The 15,669-nt window shown below is 36.4% G+C and overlaps 1 protein-coding gene across 1 annotated transcript in view; it reads left to right on the top strand.

Annotated features, from left to right (window-relative positions):
- Nucleotides 1-10,336, top strand: part of EHF (ETS homologous factor) — a 150,889-nt gene extending 140,553 nt beyond the window's left edge. Inside the window, exons 7-9 of the mRNA XM_053720530.1 lie at nucleotides 3,547-3,612; nucleotides 6,480-6,675; nucleotides 7,596-10,336. Of these exons, the coding sequence (XP_053576505.1) occupies nucleotides 3,547-3,612; nucleotides 6,480-6,675; nucleotides 7,596-7,695 (362 nt within the window). The 3' untranslated portion in view covers nucleotides 7,696-10,336. The remainder of the gene's footprint in view (nucleotides 1-3,546; nucleotides 3,613-6,479; nucleotides 6,676-7,595) is intronic.
- The last annotated feature ends 5,333 nt before the right edge of the window (nucleotides 10,337-15,669 follow it).

Raw genomic sequence — 15,669 nt, 5'->3', positions numbered from 1 at the left:
ATTATTGTGTTAACGGGACACAAAAGTGCTCTAATGAGTTATTAACAACGAAAGTTAAGTTTACAGCGCCTAGGATGTGAATAATATACCTGCTGCACTATAAAGAAGATCCCCTAATAGATCTGGTAGATAGATACAGTGTAGAATATATAGGAGCGCCACAAAAAGGCTAAGGAATATCACAGGACTAATACTGTTATTAAGATCAGATTCGTATCAGATAGACCAGCTGAAGGATAATTCTTTACAATCAGTAAGTATAAAAAGACAATAATTAAAATTCATACATACCAACCAATTAGGTTGTGGAAATGCTAGATAAAACTAAAAAATGCCAATACACTATAAGAACCTGTACACTCGATTCTATATCATACACAAGATAAAAGATTTGTTGGGTAATGGATTCTTAATCAAATGTACCAGGAACTATGAGAAAGTGACCACTTTGTCCTGGTCAGTAGATAACATTGCCTAGATGTATAATGTCCTGACCGATTCTATCAAGTCTATTATGGAGCTCTTATTCTAAAATGCGACACAGAATTAAATGAAGTAATTGAGTTACATCAAGGAGAATACATAGGTAAAAAGAAAAACCAAAATTTAAAAGGAGTGATATCCAAACTCGTGATAACAAGCCAGTGCCAAAAGCTGTGCTAATTGAACAATACCGGTATGTTCTAATTAGAAAAATAATATAATATGGAAAAATAATTAAACCAAAAATTTGTGTTAAAAAATGGTGAACACAAATTTTTGGTTTAATTATTTTTCCATATTATATTATTTTTCTAATTAGAACATACCGGTATTGTTCAATTAGCACAGCTTTTGGCACTGGCTTGTTATCACGAGTTTGGATATCACTCCTTTTAAATTTTGGTTTTTCTTTTTACCTATGTATTCTCCTTGATGTAACTCAATTACTTCATTTCATTCTGTGTCGCATTTTAGAATAAGAGCTCCATAATAGACTTGATAGAATCGGTCAGGACATTATACATCTAGGCAATGTTATCTACTGACCAGGACAAAGTGGTCACTTTCTCATAGTTCCTGGTACATTTGATTAAGAATCCATTACCCAACAAATCTTTTATCTTGTGTATGATATAGAATCGAGTGTACAGGTTCTTATAGTGTATTGGCATTTTTTAGTTTTATCTAGCATTTCCACAACCTAATTGGTTGGTATGTATGAAGTTTAATAAATTATTGTCTTTTTATACTTACTGATTGTAAAGAATTATCCTTCAGCTGGTCTATCTGATACCAATCTGATCTTAATAACAGTATTAGTCCTGTGATATTCCTTAGCCTTTTTGTGGCGCTCCTATATATTCTACACTGCTGTAATGGGTTACAACATTAAGCTATTGTATTGTTGCTTGCATGTAACTATGTGTTTAACTCCTGCAAAGATTAAGCTATTGTATTGTTGCTTGCATGTAACTATGTGTTTAACTCCTGCAAAGATATAGCAAAGGAAAACATTATTAGCTGAACACATCTGGTGAGCCAATGATAAAAATGCATATGTGTGTTGCCACCAATCAGCAGATAGTGCCCAGTAGTGTATTTCTGAAATGTTGCTGATGTAGGGTTAGATTACAAATAAAGTGCAAATTAGGACCCCCACTCACGCTTTAAAGAGATACTGAACCCAAAATTTTTCTTTCATGTTTCAAATAGAGCAGCAATTTTAAGCAACTTTCTAATTTACTCCTATTATCAATTTTTCTTCGTTCTCTTGCTATCTTTATTTGAAAAAAAAGGCATCTAAGCTAAGCAGCCAGACAATTTTTGGTTCAGACACTGGACAGCACTTGTTTATTGGTGGGTGAATTTATCCACCAATCAGAAAGAACAACCCAGGTTGTGAAACGAAAATGGGCCGGCTTCTAAACTTTCATTCTTGCTTTTCAAATAAAGATAGCAAGAGAATGAAGAAAAATTGATAATAGGAGTAAATTAGAAAGTTGCTTAAAATTGCATGCTCCATCTGAATCATGAAAGAAAAAAATTGGGTTCAGTGTCCCTTTAACTTCCCAACACAGAAGCTTTTTGCGTGCATAGGCAGCGCTCCTATTACAGGTGCAAAGTAAAACGTTAACCCGACGCACACAAAAAGTTGAACTTAGAATATCTCAAAATCGTTAATGTATTCCCCCATAGAGAAATGGAAAAAAAAACATACTTACACGCAAATCAGATTGCGTTTAACCAAGTGCGCTAACTCGACATGAAATGATCGTATTTCACATTTCAATGTTCTTCACATTGCAGAATATGCTCTATTTATTCATAAATACATATTTCTACTATTATCTGATGGTATTTATGTACAATATATATATACCTATATATACATATACATACACACACATACACACACACGATAATATATAGATATAGCTATATACAGATATATATAAGAATATCTATTTACAAATACTTAGAACATATTATACACAATAGATCTCTGGTTAATGAAAAAAATGTCCTCCAATTTGCCCCAAAACAAAATAAAGTGTAAGGTTCCTTAAAAAAAAAAATAGTAGCAGCATTATTTATTTATTTTTTAAATAACTGCACAAAGCAGTTATAAGTGGTTAAAGTGAGCAGGTGTTAAAAAAACGGCATTGTAAAAGAGCCTTTACATTGCGGTCTATGGGAACTATGTTCCCAGTAAATAGATATGAATATGAATATATACATATATATTTATATGTATATATGTTTCTTGATGCCGGGAATTTTATAGTATCTACTCTATTGACTTTCTAATTTTGTAATAAATTATGAATTTGAATTTAAGTGCCATATTTCCCTGTCTTTTAAGTGAGCATATTGAGACTCACTAGGTATCTAGTACTTTGTCTTTACCGTATAAAATATACAAATTAAACTATGGGTCTGCACCTAATATATTTTTGAATGGCACATTTACCTGATTGGATATACTTTGTATTGCTAAAAGTCAACCTTGGACCAACTAGTCTATATCTTTTTGATATATATTTATGTGTTTATACATGTTTATACATATATATATATATTTAAAGTTTACTGCACAATGCTGCGCAACTTACCCCCTTCGCTGCGCTAGGTTCTGTGCCATGTCTATCGACATCAGAACAAGTCTCCCATTGGAGCCTATGGAAGCGTGTTCTCATGAGTGCAAAGCTTCCATGCAATGCGAATGCGAGGTCGCTTTCGCATTGTGCTTCACTTCTAATACCAGCGCACATTTGTGTGTGCTGGTATTATGAGTACAGCGCAAATACCTCGCTCGCGAAAGCGCTATTTTGCGCTCCACTCGTAATCTGGCCCAAAGTCTTTCCCAGAAGAGTGGCCATCTAACTACACATACAAACAAAGACAGAAAGCTACAAGATCTATATTCAGTCAGATTGAGTTGTGAAGGGGTTAAACGCTAGACCTTAAATGACCCTTTTGTTTGTTCTCTATATGATGGTTTCTGTTACGCCACACCTGGCACAGCTGATGCTATAAGAAAACAATACGTGTTTTGTATTTCAGCCTATACAGAATCCGACATGAAGAAATCTCACGACCATCCCCAGAAACCCAGTGCAAAGAAACACAGTGAGTGATTGTTAAACTGCCAGTTAGACGCTGAAGTGCTTATCTGAGTGTGCGTTATTGCACCTGCAATATGAAGTCCTTGTAGCAACAAACATAATTACCTGAGTTATCTCTAATTACTGGGCACCCTCAGTGATCTAATTATGGGCATTCTCCTCCCACGCCCCTGTCAGGCAAAGTACCAAGAAATCCCTTAATAATGGGGCACAACCTCTGTTAATTCTCTAACTAACTGAAATTTTTATCACATTTTGTGATTGTTCTATTGATCCCGAGAAAGCAAATAAAGAACACAGTGAATCATTAGTCACATTAGCTCATAAAGGGAAAAAAAAACATAACCCTACAGTCTATTTCACATTTCCCTGGATTCACACTCTTTTTCACACAACAGGTTTATAGAACACAACGGGTTTATATAACACAACAGGCGTATATCACACAACAGGCATACATCACACAACAGGCATACATCACACACCAGCTGTATATCATGTATTTACACATATACAGCAGGAACCTGCCCTGTCAGTGATGTAATTACACATATACAGCAGGAACCTGCCCTGTCAGTGATGTAATTACACATATACAGCAGCAGTCTGCCCTGTCAGTGATGTAATTACACATATACAGCAGGAACCTGCCCTGTCAGTGATGTAATTACACATATACAGCAGGAACCTGCCCTGACAGTGATGTAATTACACATATACAGCAGCAACCTGTCCTTTCAGTGATGTAATTACACATATACAGCAAGGAACCTGCCCTGAGTGATGTAATTACACATATACAGCAGGAACCTGTCCTGTCAGTGATGTAATTACACATATACAGCAGCAGTCTGCCCTGTCAGTGATGTAATTACAGATATACAACAGCAGTCTGCCCTGTCAGTGATGTAATTACACATATACAGCAGCAGTCTGCCCTGTCAGTGATGTAATTACACATATACAGCAGCAACCTGCCCTGTCAGTGATGTAATTACACATATACAGCAGCTACCTGCCCTGTCAGTGATGTAATTACAGATATACAGCAGCAGTCTGCCCTGTCAGTGATGTAATTACACATATACAGCAGCAGTCTGCCCTGTCAGTGATGTAATTACAGATATACAACAGCAGTCTGCCCTGTCAGTGATGTAATTACACATATACAGCAGCAGTCTGCCCTGTCAGTGATGTAATTACACATATACAGCAGCAACCTGCCCTGTCAGTGATGTAATTACACATATACAGCAGCTACCTCCCCTGTCAGTGATGTATTTACACATTTATGGCAGAAATCTTTGCATTTCACAAAAAGAAAACAGTTTCCTGTGTCAAGTCCTCGAGTTCCCTACCAGACAGAAGTATTTCCTTATAATTTATTAGCAGCTCAGTTATTGCAAAAGGCTTAGTTGTGCTCGTGTAGGGAAATCCTTTACAACTGGCTTCCTATGGTCTTAATTTATAGAAATAAACACATCTATATTAACCATGTAAAAACAACAAATGTCCTTATCCTGAGACTTACCTGTGCTAATCCCAGAGCACAAAGTATTCTTGTTCCATAACTAACCTATACACTCATGTCCTATTAACTGTACTTATATATCCTAAGATGTACAGTACCAGAGTTTCTGCACACCAGACTAATAGTATGCTTCTCATGATCATAAAGATGTTAAACCTTGTGCTGAAATGCCTGAAATTAATTTTGTAGACAATGATTCATTAGGGAGTTTTATGTCATTTATGCCTTTGAATTTCTTTACAAAATTAAAATTTTATTTTATAAAAAAAATATATATATATATATATTTGAAATGCACCCCACGAAGATATTTTCATTTAGAAAGTTTGGAGGTGGAGTATGTTGAAGTTCAATAATTAAGTGCTATGATGTCACAAGTTCTCAAGAAAACCGAGAGTTAATTCACTGGACAGAAATTGGCAATGAACATCACCAAAGATTAGAGACCAAAAAATGCTGCTGTTCAAAGGAAAATGTGTAAACCAAAACTTAATTGTAGACCCACTTCAAAAAAACCACTACTGAAGTTAACAAATAATAGTAGACTTGATTAACAACACTGGCAGTAGACACCAGAACCATGGAGTTCTGTCCTTTTGTCTGATAAAACCTTATGTTAAAGACTTTGGTTCCATCCTCCATATTTTTATTAGGCAGAGAAAAGGTGAATAGATGACTAGATGCAGTTTTACAGTGAAGCATGGGGATGAGGTTGTGGGGGTCTTCAGAGAAACACCCAAACGCTCCAACACAGTGGGCAGTTCGTGATGCATTTCGGTTAAACTCCATAGTCATAGGATACTCCCACATTACCTGTGTACCTAAATATTTCTTAAAAAGCCATCCTATTGGATAATAAAAATAATTTGAAATTAACCATATCTGGTGAGAGAGAAGTGGATAGGATGAGACTAAATTACATATAATACAAATTACGAAACAAAAAACCTAAACCAAATCAATAAGGTTGATAGAAAGAACGAAAGAGTTTAGAACCTGTGGAACTCTGGTACGTAATTGGTCTCATGCAATTGTCTTGAAAAATATAGTTTTGACTCATTTAACAATTTCTGCTCACTGTATGATTTAATTTATGTTATTTTATAGTTATGACTTTACTATTATTCTTAAAATGTGGAAATAATTAATAATAAAGAAAAACACTTTTATGGGTAGATCTGTCCAAAATTATGGCTTGTGCTGTACGTAGTATACAGAATCCTAACCAAGTAATACAAGCATGGTGATCATATAGTTTTGAATTTGCTGAATCTGCTATAATTTTGTGTTAATGGAAAGTAAGAAGCGCTTATCTTTTGATTGGTCTTGTTTCTGCTTAGATCCCAGGGGGACACACTTGTGGGAGTTTATCCGGGACATCCTGTTGACACCAGAGAAGAACCCAGGACTGATAAAATGGGAGAATCAATCTGAGGGGGTTTTCCGGTTCCTAAAATCAGAGGCAGTTGCCCAGCTCTGGGGGAAGAAGAAAAATAACAACAGCATGACATATGAGAAACTAAGCCGGGCAATGAGGTAACATGAACTTTACCATACACCGTGAGCAGATTATCAACTATTCTGTTTGTCTGTCATGGGGGAGGTGATAGAATAATTTACCAGCTAAATTATATAAACAGATAACTGTAAGCAAATAGTTTGAGGGCAGTAGACCACAATACAAAACATGGGGTAGCTATTTCATGACTAAGTCATTGCTGGCACATTACTACTCAGTGTCACAATTACCTCTCTGCTACTAGCAGGATAAAGTTTCTCAGATGCCACCATGGTGAATCTAATTTGCAGTGCACACAATATGGGTAAAGTTTACCAATGTACAAGGCTGCCACTCATGTCTGTGGTACAATATTTCCAAGCCAGCATCCTATTCAGAGACTTTCTATGCCGAAGTGAGTCTACTCTCACTGAGATTTGTTATAATGTAAATGTTCTTACTCATGGTTTAAGGTCCATGTAATGCACGTATAACCAGCTGGTCCATTTGTGGTATAAGATTATTTTTTTTTATTAGTTCAGATGTTTGATACATTTAATACCAAAGATGAGTTGCTTGTATTAAATGCCTCTTTTATACATTTCCTTTTTTTTTTTTTTACATAAATTACACATATGCTACTTATATATATGCGCCTGATATGATCTGTTTCAGTTTGCCTCTAAGCAGTCAGAATTTGCTATTATATTTCAAGCAGCTGTCTGCCCTTCAAAACTATATTAAGTGCCATATATTATAAAATATTCATAAAATATGTGAGAAGATGTAACATTTAATAAAAAAAACCCAGAAAACAATATTATTGAAGAATATATTGTTTAATTAGATCTTTTGTTTTACTTAAGTCAACACTAACTTAACGTGATATATCAAAAGAAAGGATGGGAAAACCTTCCTATCTGTTCTCATCGTCTGTCTACTTGTGTCTTTATTCTAGATACTACTACAAAAGGGATATATTGGAGCGTGTGGATGGTCGCAGATTAGTGTACAAGTTTGGAAAGAACGCTCGCGGATGGAAAGAAAATGACAGCTGAGACACTCTGTTGAAAACAACAACAAAAAGACTATTTATATTTATGTAGAATGTAAGATAACCAAAAATTATCCCAGGACAGGACCAAGACTCAACACTGATGAACCACTTCTGCTTTTAGTTAATGTATCCTCTGTGGGAGAGGTGGGAACAGAACTCTCTGTGAAACCCAATTTACCTGGGCTGTGCCAGCAATCTGTAGGTCTGAGGATGAGGTGCTGCCTCTTTACATTGTCACAAATTTGTCACTAACTGTTTTGTACATGCTGCCAAATTAACTTTTATACTGGGGAGTAGTAAAATATCGGTAATTGTAATTTATAGATTGTGGGATCATTTTTTATGTTTGCTAACCAACAGTTTTTTTTCCATGTTTGGCTGCTGTGTGTTATCTCTGAAGCTTGCCATAAGTGTGAATATTATTTCACTACAATAGCGAGTTTCGTTTAGCTACTTTGCCAGTATTGATGGGCTACACTGTAGACTTGTGTGGACCTAAACACACAGGATTTCACGTCCTGATTAATTTCTTATGAACTTAGCCCCACTGTAAATAGGGGCCAGACTAAGAGGAAAGGACTTAGAATAGTTTACAATGATTCCACCATCTGTGTTTTGAGTAGGAAACTAATTAGAGTACATAACAGAGTAGAGGCCAAGACTACTGGAGCAAGAGCACAGTTGCCCCCTGGGTTGGTCCACTGTCCCTATATAATTATGTACTGGTGAATTATATGAATTATGTACTGGTAGTATGAGGATGCCCCGGTAGGCTATCAGTTCTCCCCTATAGATAGGCAGAGATAGGTGACACTCAGGTACTGGTTAAACTTACAGTTACTCTTCATATTAATATTTATATAGCTACTGACAGGGCTGGTTGAATCATTGCACTTCCTGGGTCCAAGAATGAAACCAACTCCCCAACTCTCCATCCACTACAACCTAAACTCATCCATAGTCAGCTGTTTCAAAGCTTATTAAGCAGACTTATATTTCACATGAGAGTGTGCTGATACCCAGCTGATCAACCCCATCCCTATGTGCCACCCTTGTCAAATGTCGCCCGGGTCTCTTGATGCCACCTGATCCAGTTATAGAGCCCTCTCTTGCTACTAGGTAATGTCTCCACTACAGTATTTCCATTATCAGGAGGAATGATTCACGCAGGGAGACAGAACACCGCACAGAAATGTTAACTTAAGCAGAAGGGTTTTAATCAAACCCTTAACAGAAGCTGGAAGTAATCCTTTTGGGTTGTCCTTAATGATTTACTTATAGGGGAGAAGTCAGCAGAACCAGGCAGTCTATAAGCAGGATTTGTTGTTCTGTGGGTGTGCCTGGGAGATCTGTGGGCGTGTCTGGGAGATATATGAGTGTGTCTGGTAGATCTGTGGGTGGGGCTGAGGGAATTCTATACAGGGAAGAGGTGGGAAAACCGAGTGACAATCACAGCTGTGAGGGCATGGGGGGGGGGGGCATCTATTATGCTGGGGGAGCCAGTGGTCTCCTTGTACAAATCCTACTGACCACTGACACAAATTTGCCTGAGCTGTCTGACTCCTGCATTCCCTGTTATTTTTATACATGCACAATATTTATAAACAAAAAATGCTGCATTGTGAATGATTTGTGTGTACCATTAATGTTTTATAATCATTTCACCTGCCATTTTCATAGCAACAATTGCCCTGTTTTGCTAACCAGGCATACACAACTTGAAAAGCCTTTGGTGTATGTATATCTAATCTCTTCCCCTAAAGACAGATAGGGACAGACAGCTATGAATGAGCTCCTGTACTGATTAAGCAAAAACTGGATACCAGGTTGCAGGGTCAGTGTTTTGAATTCCACAAGATACACTCCAGTCTTTCTGGTGGCAGTGGGAAAAAAATGTCATTTTCTGAACTAAGCTGCAGGGAAGTGGGCATCATAAACACAATGTGCACTGTTAGCCACTCTTACACTTTGCTAAACATGTGTTTAGGAAATGTTCTTATTTGAAAGAAACCATTAAAATCCCCAGCAGATTCCAGGCATGTGGGGACCTCATCTTACATATTTTTGTAAAGCCCCTGTATCTCTCTCTCCTTGCTCAGCGCTGGTTACACTCAGGCACCTCTGGGTTTGCTACAGGAAGGAATATTTGCATAGCATCCCACCCCCTAATATTTCCACTGTGCAGGTTCATCCCCTAAGCAGACAGTTTAGAGAATTAGTAGCAGTACCTACAGTATGAAGTAACATTTCAGCTCAGAATATCACTCTCATTGTGAGGCTGTGGCTCACTGACCATTGGGAACAACACAGAAATTACTATTGTGTTAATAATTATTATTATTTCCCAATGTATGACCCAAATTACACTGTAAATAAACATGACAAAATACATAAATACCTTATAAGCTTGGTACTAGGGGACAATGGACCCCTTGTTATGTAATGTCTGGGTAGATAGCTGTTAACTCCTTAACTGCCTCAGGGATACTAACTGACATACAAGAGGTTTATATATTTTGCCATTTACACATGAAATGATTTATTTGTGATAAATCTCAAATGTAAAAAATGTGTTACTAAAAGATATTTGTATTATCGAGTTGCTGTATAAATAAAATACATTTGTACTGGATGGTAAGAAACTGATTTTAGTCTCATTATTTATTACACACCACATGTGATCTGCCTTGTAGTTTAACTTGCGAGAGAGAAAAAGAGATTAAAAAAAGAATGAGTGGAATCTGTGCCGATGAGTGACGATGCCTATGTAAGTTTCACTGTATATTCACTAGATTTCTCACTCTGGAAAATATCACCACTGAAAAGCAGGCGAGACTCATACGGCTGAAATGGTGCATTCAAGATGGAGGGCAGTGCTCTGAATATAAGAAGCTCACAGTGATATTTCCCCATAAATATACAAGTTACTCCCATGAAACACCCATCAGACTAATACAGAACGCCTATATATTTGAGATGTCTGAGATGGACTTGGTTAAAGGGACACGAAACCCTTTCATGATTTAGGTAGAACATACAATATTAAACAACTTTCCAGTTTACTTATCAAATTTCCTTCATTCTCTTGGTATCATTTGTTGAAGTGCATGTTCCATTACATGCTAATCTCATGTGATCATCAGATACTATATAGTAAGGAAGGCTCAGTGTCATGTTACATTTACTTGCTAACCTCATGTGATCAGACAGTATATAGTTAGTTATACTCAGTGTCATGTTACATTACATGCTAACCTCATGTGATCAGACAGTATATAGTTAGTTATACTCAGTGTCATGTTACATTACATGCTAACCTCATATGATCAGACAGTATATAGTTAGTAAGGCTCTATCAAGTCAAGTATACTTTATTAGCATGACATTATTACATGTGTTGCCAAAGTAATATGTTACAATAAAACAGATCAATAACAATTTATAAAGTAGGAGTATAGTGGGTAAATATGATAGTTCATATAATCTGATTGGGGGTTCTGGTCATGTGACAGTCTGCTACATATCTTGCTACTATCCTTGTAGCTTTATTGTTTTCTCCTAAGAGTACACATAGTCTTTCTTGTTCCGACATCTGTGGGAAGTCTGTTATTTCTTTCATTATTTTTGGGAAGTATTTGTCCCTTAAGAGTTTGTATCTTGTACAGTACAAGAGGAAGTGTTTCAGTCTCTATGTCCCCACTGTCACACTCAGTGTCATGTTACATTTACCTACTAACATCATGTGATCAGACAGTATTTAGTTTGTAAGGCTCAATGTCATGTTACATTAAATGCTAACCTCATGTGATCAGACAGTATATAGTTAGTAAGGCTCAGTGTCATGTTACATTTACCTACTAACATCATGTGATCAGACAGTATTTAGTTTGTAAGGCTCAGTGTCATGTTACATTTACCTACTAACATCATGTGATCAGACAGTATTTAGTTTGTAAGGCTCAATGTCATGTTACATTAAATGCTAACCTCATGTGATTAGACAGTATATAGTTAGTAAGGCTCAGTGTCATGTTACATTTACCTACTAACATCATGTGATCAGACAGTATTTAGTTTGTAAGGCTCAATGTCATGTTACATTAAATGCTAACCTCATGTGATCAGACAGTATATAGTTAGTAAGGCTCAGTGTCATGTTACATTACATGTTAACCTTATGTGATCCAGACAGTATATAGTTAGTAAGGCTCAGTGTCATGTTACATTACATGCTAACTTCATGTGATCAGACAGTATATAGTTACTAAGGCTTAGTGTCATGTTACATTTACCTGCTAAACTCATGTGATCAGACAGTATATAGTTAGTTGTAAGGCTTTAACCACTTTAATTAGAGGTTAGTTATGGGTTTGTAGCTTCTCAAGTTGTTTAGTTCAATATTGAAGAATTGAATTTTGAAAAAGAGAAGCATTTAGTCTCTAGTGAAGTTAAACGTAATCAGCACAAGCTGGGTATAACTACAATTTGTAGAGGAAGAGACTTGATTATATCAGGATAATTATAGAGTGAATATGAATCTTTACTTATAGCAATCTGTAACAAAAGTATTCTTAGAGTTCGTAGAATATACTTTGGAATCAGTTAGTATTTAGAAATGATAAACATAAGCAAACACTTAGTCCTTGCTACCAAATTATGGTGTTAATTCAGTTTCAAAGTATTGTCCCAAATATAGATGAATATGAGCATATAGAATTATACAGTTAGCACTTGATTCACTTTATACGAAGGAAATGCAGAGTACCTGTATCAGATGGAATGACTTGCTGCTTCTGTGAGTTACTGTGTAAGTTGCAGCAATGAGTAGAGTTGGAAGCGAGGCTCATGACGTCAACACAGGTTGGAGGTGTCTCCGTGAAATCGTATAAGACTGTAGGAAGCAGTGGTTTGAATAGCAAAGGAAACTGAAAGTAAACTTAACACAAGTTAGCATTTGATAGTAGTTGCAAATAAGTTACCACAAATGATGATGAATAAAGCTTAATTCAATTCTAGATGAAAAGGTTATCCTCAGTAGCGAAGTGTCCCACGAAGCAGGGAGGAATCCGTATAAAAATAGGTTTGGATTTAGAGTAAGAAAAATTGGCTCAGTGAGCAGTGAGCGCCAGATGCACTGAATACACACTAATTAGCAAGCAAAGAAGAAGAGGAATGAACATCCTTTTAAAGGTAGATGTGTCGGAGGAGAAACCATCTTAAAGGTACATAAGTACATAGGAATATGACATTAGTAAGGCTCAGTGTCATGTTATGGAAAATGTATATAGAGGCGCTGGTCTTGGATCCTTCTGTGTGTTGTAGTGCACACTGAAGAAAGAAACTTGGCTTGTGATTCGCAGGAGTTAACAACAAAATAATGTGCAGTATACTTACTCCGAAAATTTCAGAGTTCAGCCTCTTCATAAGAATCTATATCCTGATTTTCCCATATTGTGCTTTAGTATGTGCAGACAATGGAAATTACACTGCAGGTGATTGTATCTCATAAATTATATAAAGTGCAGTATACTCACTCCGAGTAATTCGGAATCCGGCTCCTCAAAAGTGGTTGGTAACTTAGAAATACTTCCAAAAAGGCAGCAGAAAATACTTGTTGTAACAAACAAATATTTATTAAAACGTAATAAAAAAGCTCTTCTTTTGGCTCTACGTGTTTCAATGACTAAATCGTGTTTATCAAGAGCAGAGAGTCCATCGAAAGGGAACTACCACATTACTTCACTGTGATTGGTCAAATAACTTTTAATTTGTTTATACCGACCCGATCTGGTAAATTATTGAGATTTTGAGCGAAATAGCTTAAGCACACAAAAATTGCATTACTCTCAAACACAATCGGATGGGGATAAAAATAAAATGTTTTATTTGTGAGTCCTATTCCGGTGTTTTTCACCGGAACAGGAACATTGATTATCTGTATAAATACACCTGTAATACTACAAGGCAGCACTTCCAATTGTTTTTACTGCTCTTGAAAAAGACGATTTAGTCGTTGAAACGCGTAGAGACAAAAGAAGAGCTTTTTTAATATGTTTTAATAAATATTTGTTTGTTACAACAAGTATTTTCTGCTGCCTTTTTGGAAGTATTTCTAAGTTACCAACCACTTTTGAGGAGCCGGATTCCGAATTACTCGGAGTGAGTATACTGCACTTTATATAATTTATGAGATACAATCACCTGCAGTGTAATTTCCATTGTCTGCAGATACTAAAGCACAATATGGGAAAATCAGGATATAGATCCTTATGAAGAGGCTGAACTCTGAAATTTTCGGAGTAAGTATACTGCACATTATTTTGTTGTTAACTCCTGCGAATCACAAGCCAAGTTTCTTTCTTCAGTGTGCACTACAACACACAGAAGGATCCAAGACCAGCGCCTCTATATACATTTTCCATATTCTACTCACAGTCCTTTTGGGAGAGACTGTTAGAAGGCTGCGGTCACCTTAGAGGGGAGTATTGTGCTCTATTCTAGTCATTCTGTACATTTTGTTGTTAACATCTAGCATATCTGTATAGCATTTGAATTTATCAGTGTCATGTTACATTTACCTGCTAACCTCATGTGATCAGACAGTATATAGTAAGGCTCATTGTCATGTTACATTTACCTGCTAACCTCATGTGATCAGACAGTATATAGTTAGTAAGGCTCAGTATCATGTTACATTTACCTGCTAACCTCATTTGATCAGACAGTATATAGTAAGGCTCAGTGTCATGTTACATTTACCTGCTAACCTCATGTGATCAGACAGTATATAGTTCGTAAGGCTCAGTGTCATGTTACATTTACCTGCTAACGTAATGTGATTAGACAGTATATAGTTAGTAAAGCTCAGTGTCATGTTACACTTATCTGCTTACCTCATGTGATCAGACAGTATATAGTTAGTAAGGCTACATGTCATGTTGCATTACATGCTAACCTCGTGATCAGACAGTATATAGTTAGTAAGGCTCAGTGTCATGTTACATTACATGCTAACCTCATGTGATCAGACAGTATATAGACTTAGTAAGGCTCAGTGTCATGTTACATTACATGCTAACCTCATTTGATCAGATTATATAGTTAGTAAGGCTCAGTGTCATGTTACATTAAATGCTAACCTAATTTGATCAGACAGTATATAGTTAGTAAGGCTCAGTGTCATGTTACATTACATGCTAACCTCATGTGATCAAACAGTATATAGTTAGTAAGGCTCAGCGTCATGTTGCATTACATGCTAACCTCATGTGATCAGATAGTATATAGTTAGTAAGGCTCAGTGTCATGTTAAATTTACCTGCTAACCTCATGTGATCAGACAGTATATAGTTAGTAAGGCTCAGTGTCATGTTACATTACATGCTAACCTCATTTTATCAGACAGTATATAGTTAGTAAGGCTCAGTGTCATGTTACATTAAATGCTAACCTAATTTGATCAGACAGTATATAGTTAGTAAGGCTCAGTGTCATGTTACATTACATGCTAACCTCATGTGATCAAACAGTATATAGTTAGTAAGGCTCAGTGTCATGTTGCATTACATGCTAACCTCATGTGATCAGATAGTATATAGTTAGCAAGGCTCAGTGTCATGTTACATTTACCTAGGCTTACCATAATTTTTAGAGGTGAAACTGGGACCACCTGGCGCGGTGCCAATAGGTGTGTGGTCAGGGGTGTGATCATGGGGCGTGATCAATGGGCAATTGCAGACTGGAACTCATTTTAAAAAAAACTCACAAATGCATAATTTAATCTCTTTAAAAATAGGCTCTGATGACCAGAATAACATGTAATGGTTACAAATAGCGTTGGTCTTGGAATTAGGTCTGATTTCTGACATTAAAGACGGCTAACGATCCCCTATGAGAGATATCACAAACATTAACAGACTAGACAGAAAATTCATACAACTCAGAGCACAGTAAATAATATCGACTTACACACACC

This window comes from Bombina bombina, chromosome 7, assembly GCF_027579735.1.
Source record: "Bombina bombina isolate aBomBom1 chromosome 7, aBomBom1.pri, whole genome shotgun sequence".
Classification (NCBI taxonomy): Eukaryota; Metazoa; Chordata; class Amphibia; order Anura; family Bombinatoridae; genus Bombina; species Bombina bombina.
The sequence above is the reverse complement of the archived record's forward strand: the minus strand, read 5'-3'. Positions and strand labels throughout refer to the sequence as shown.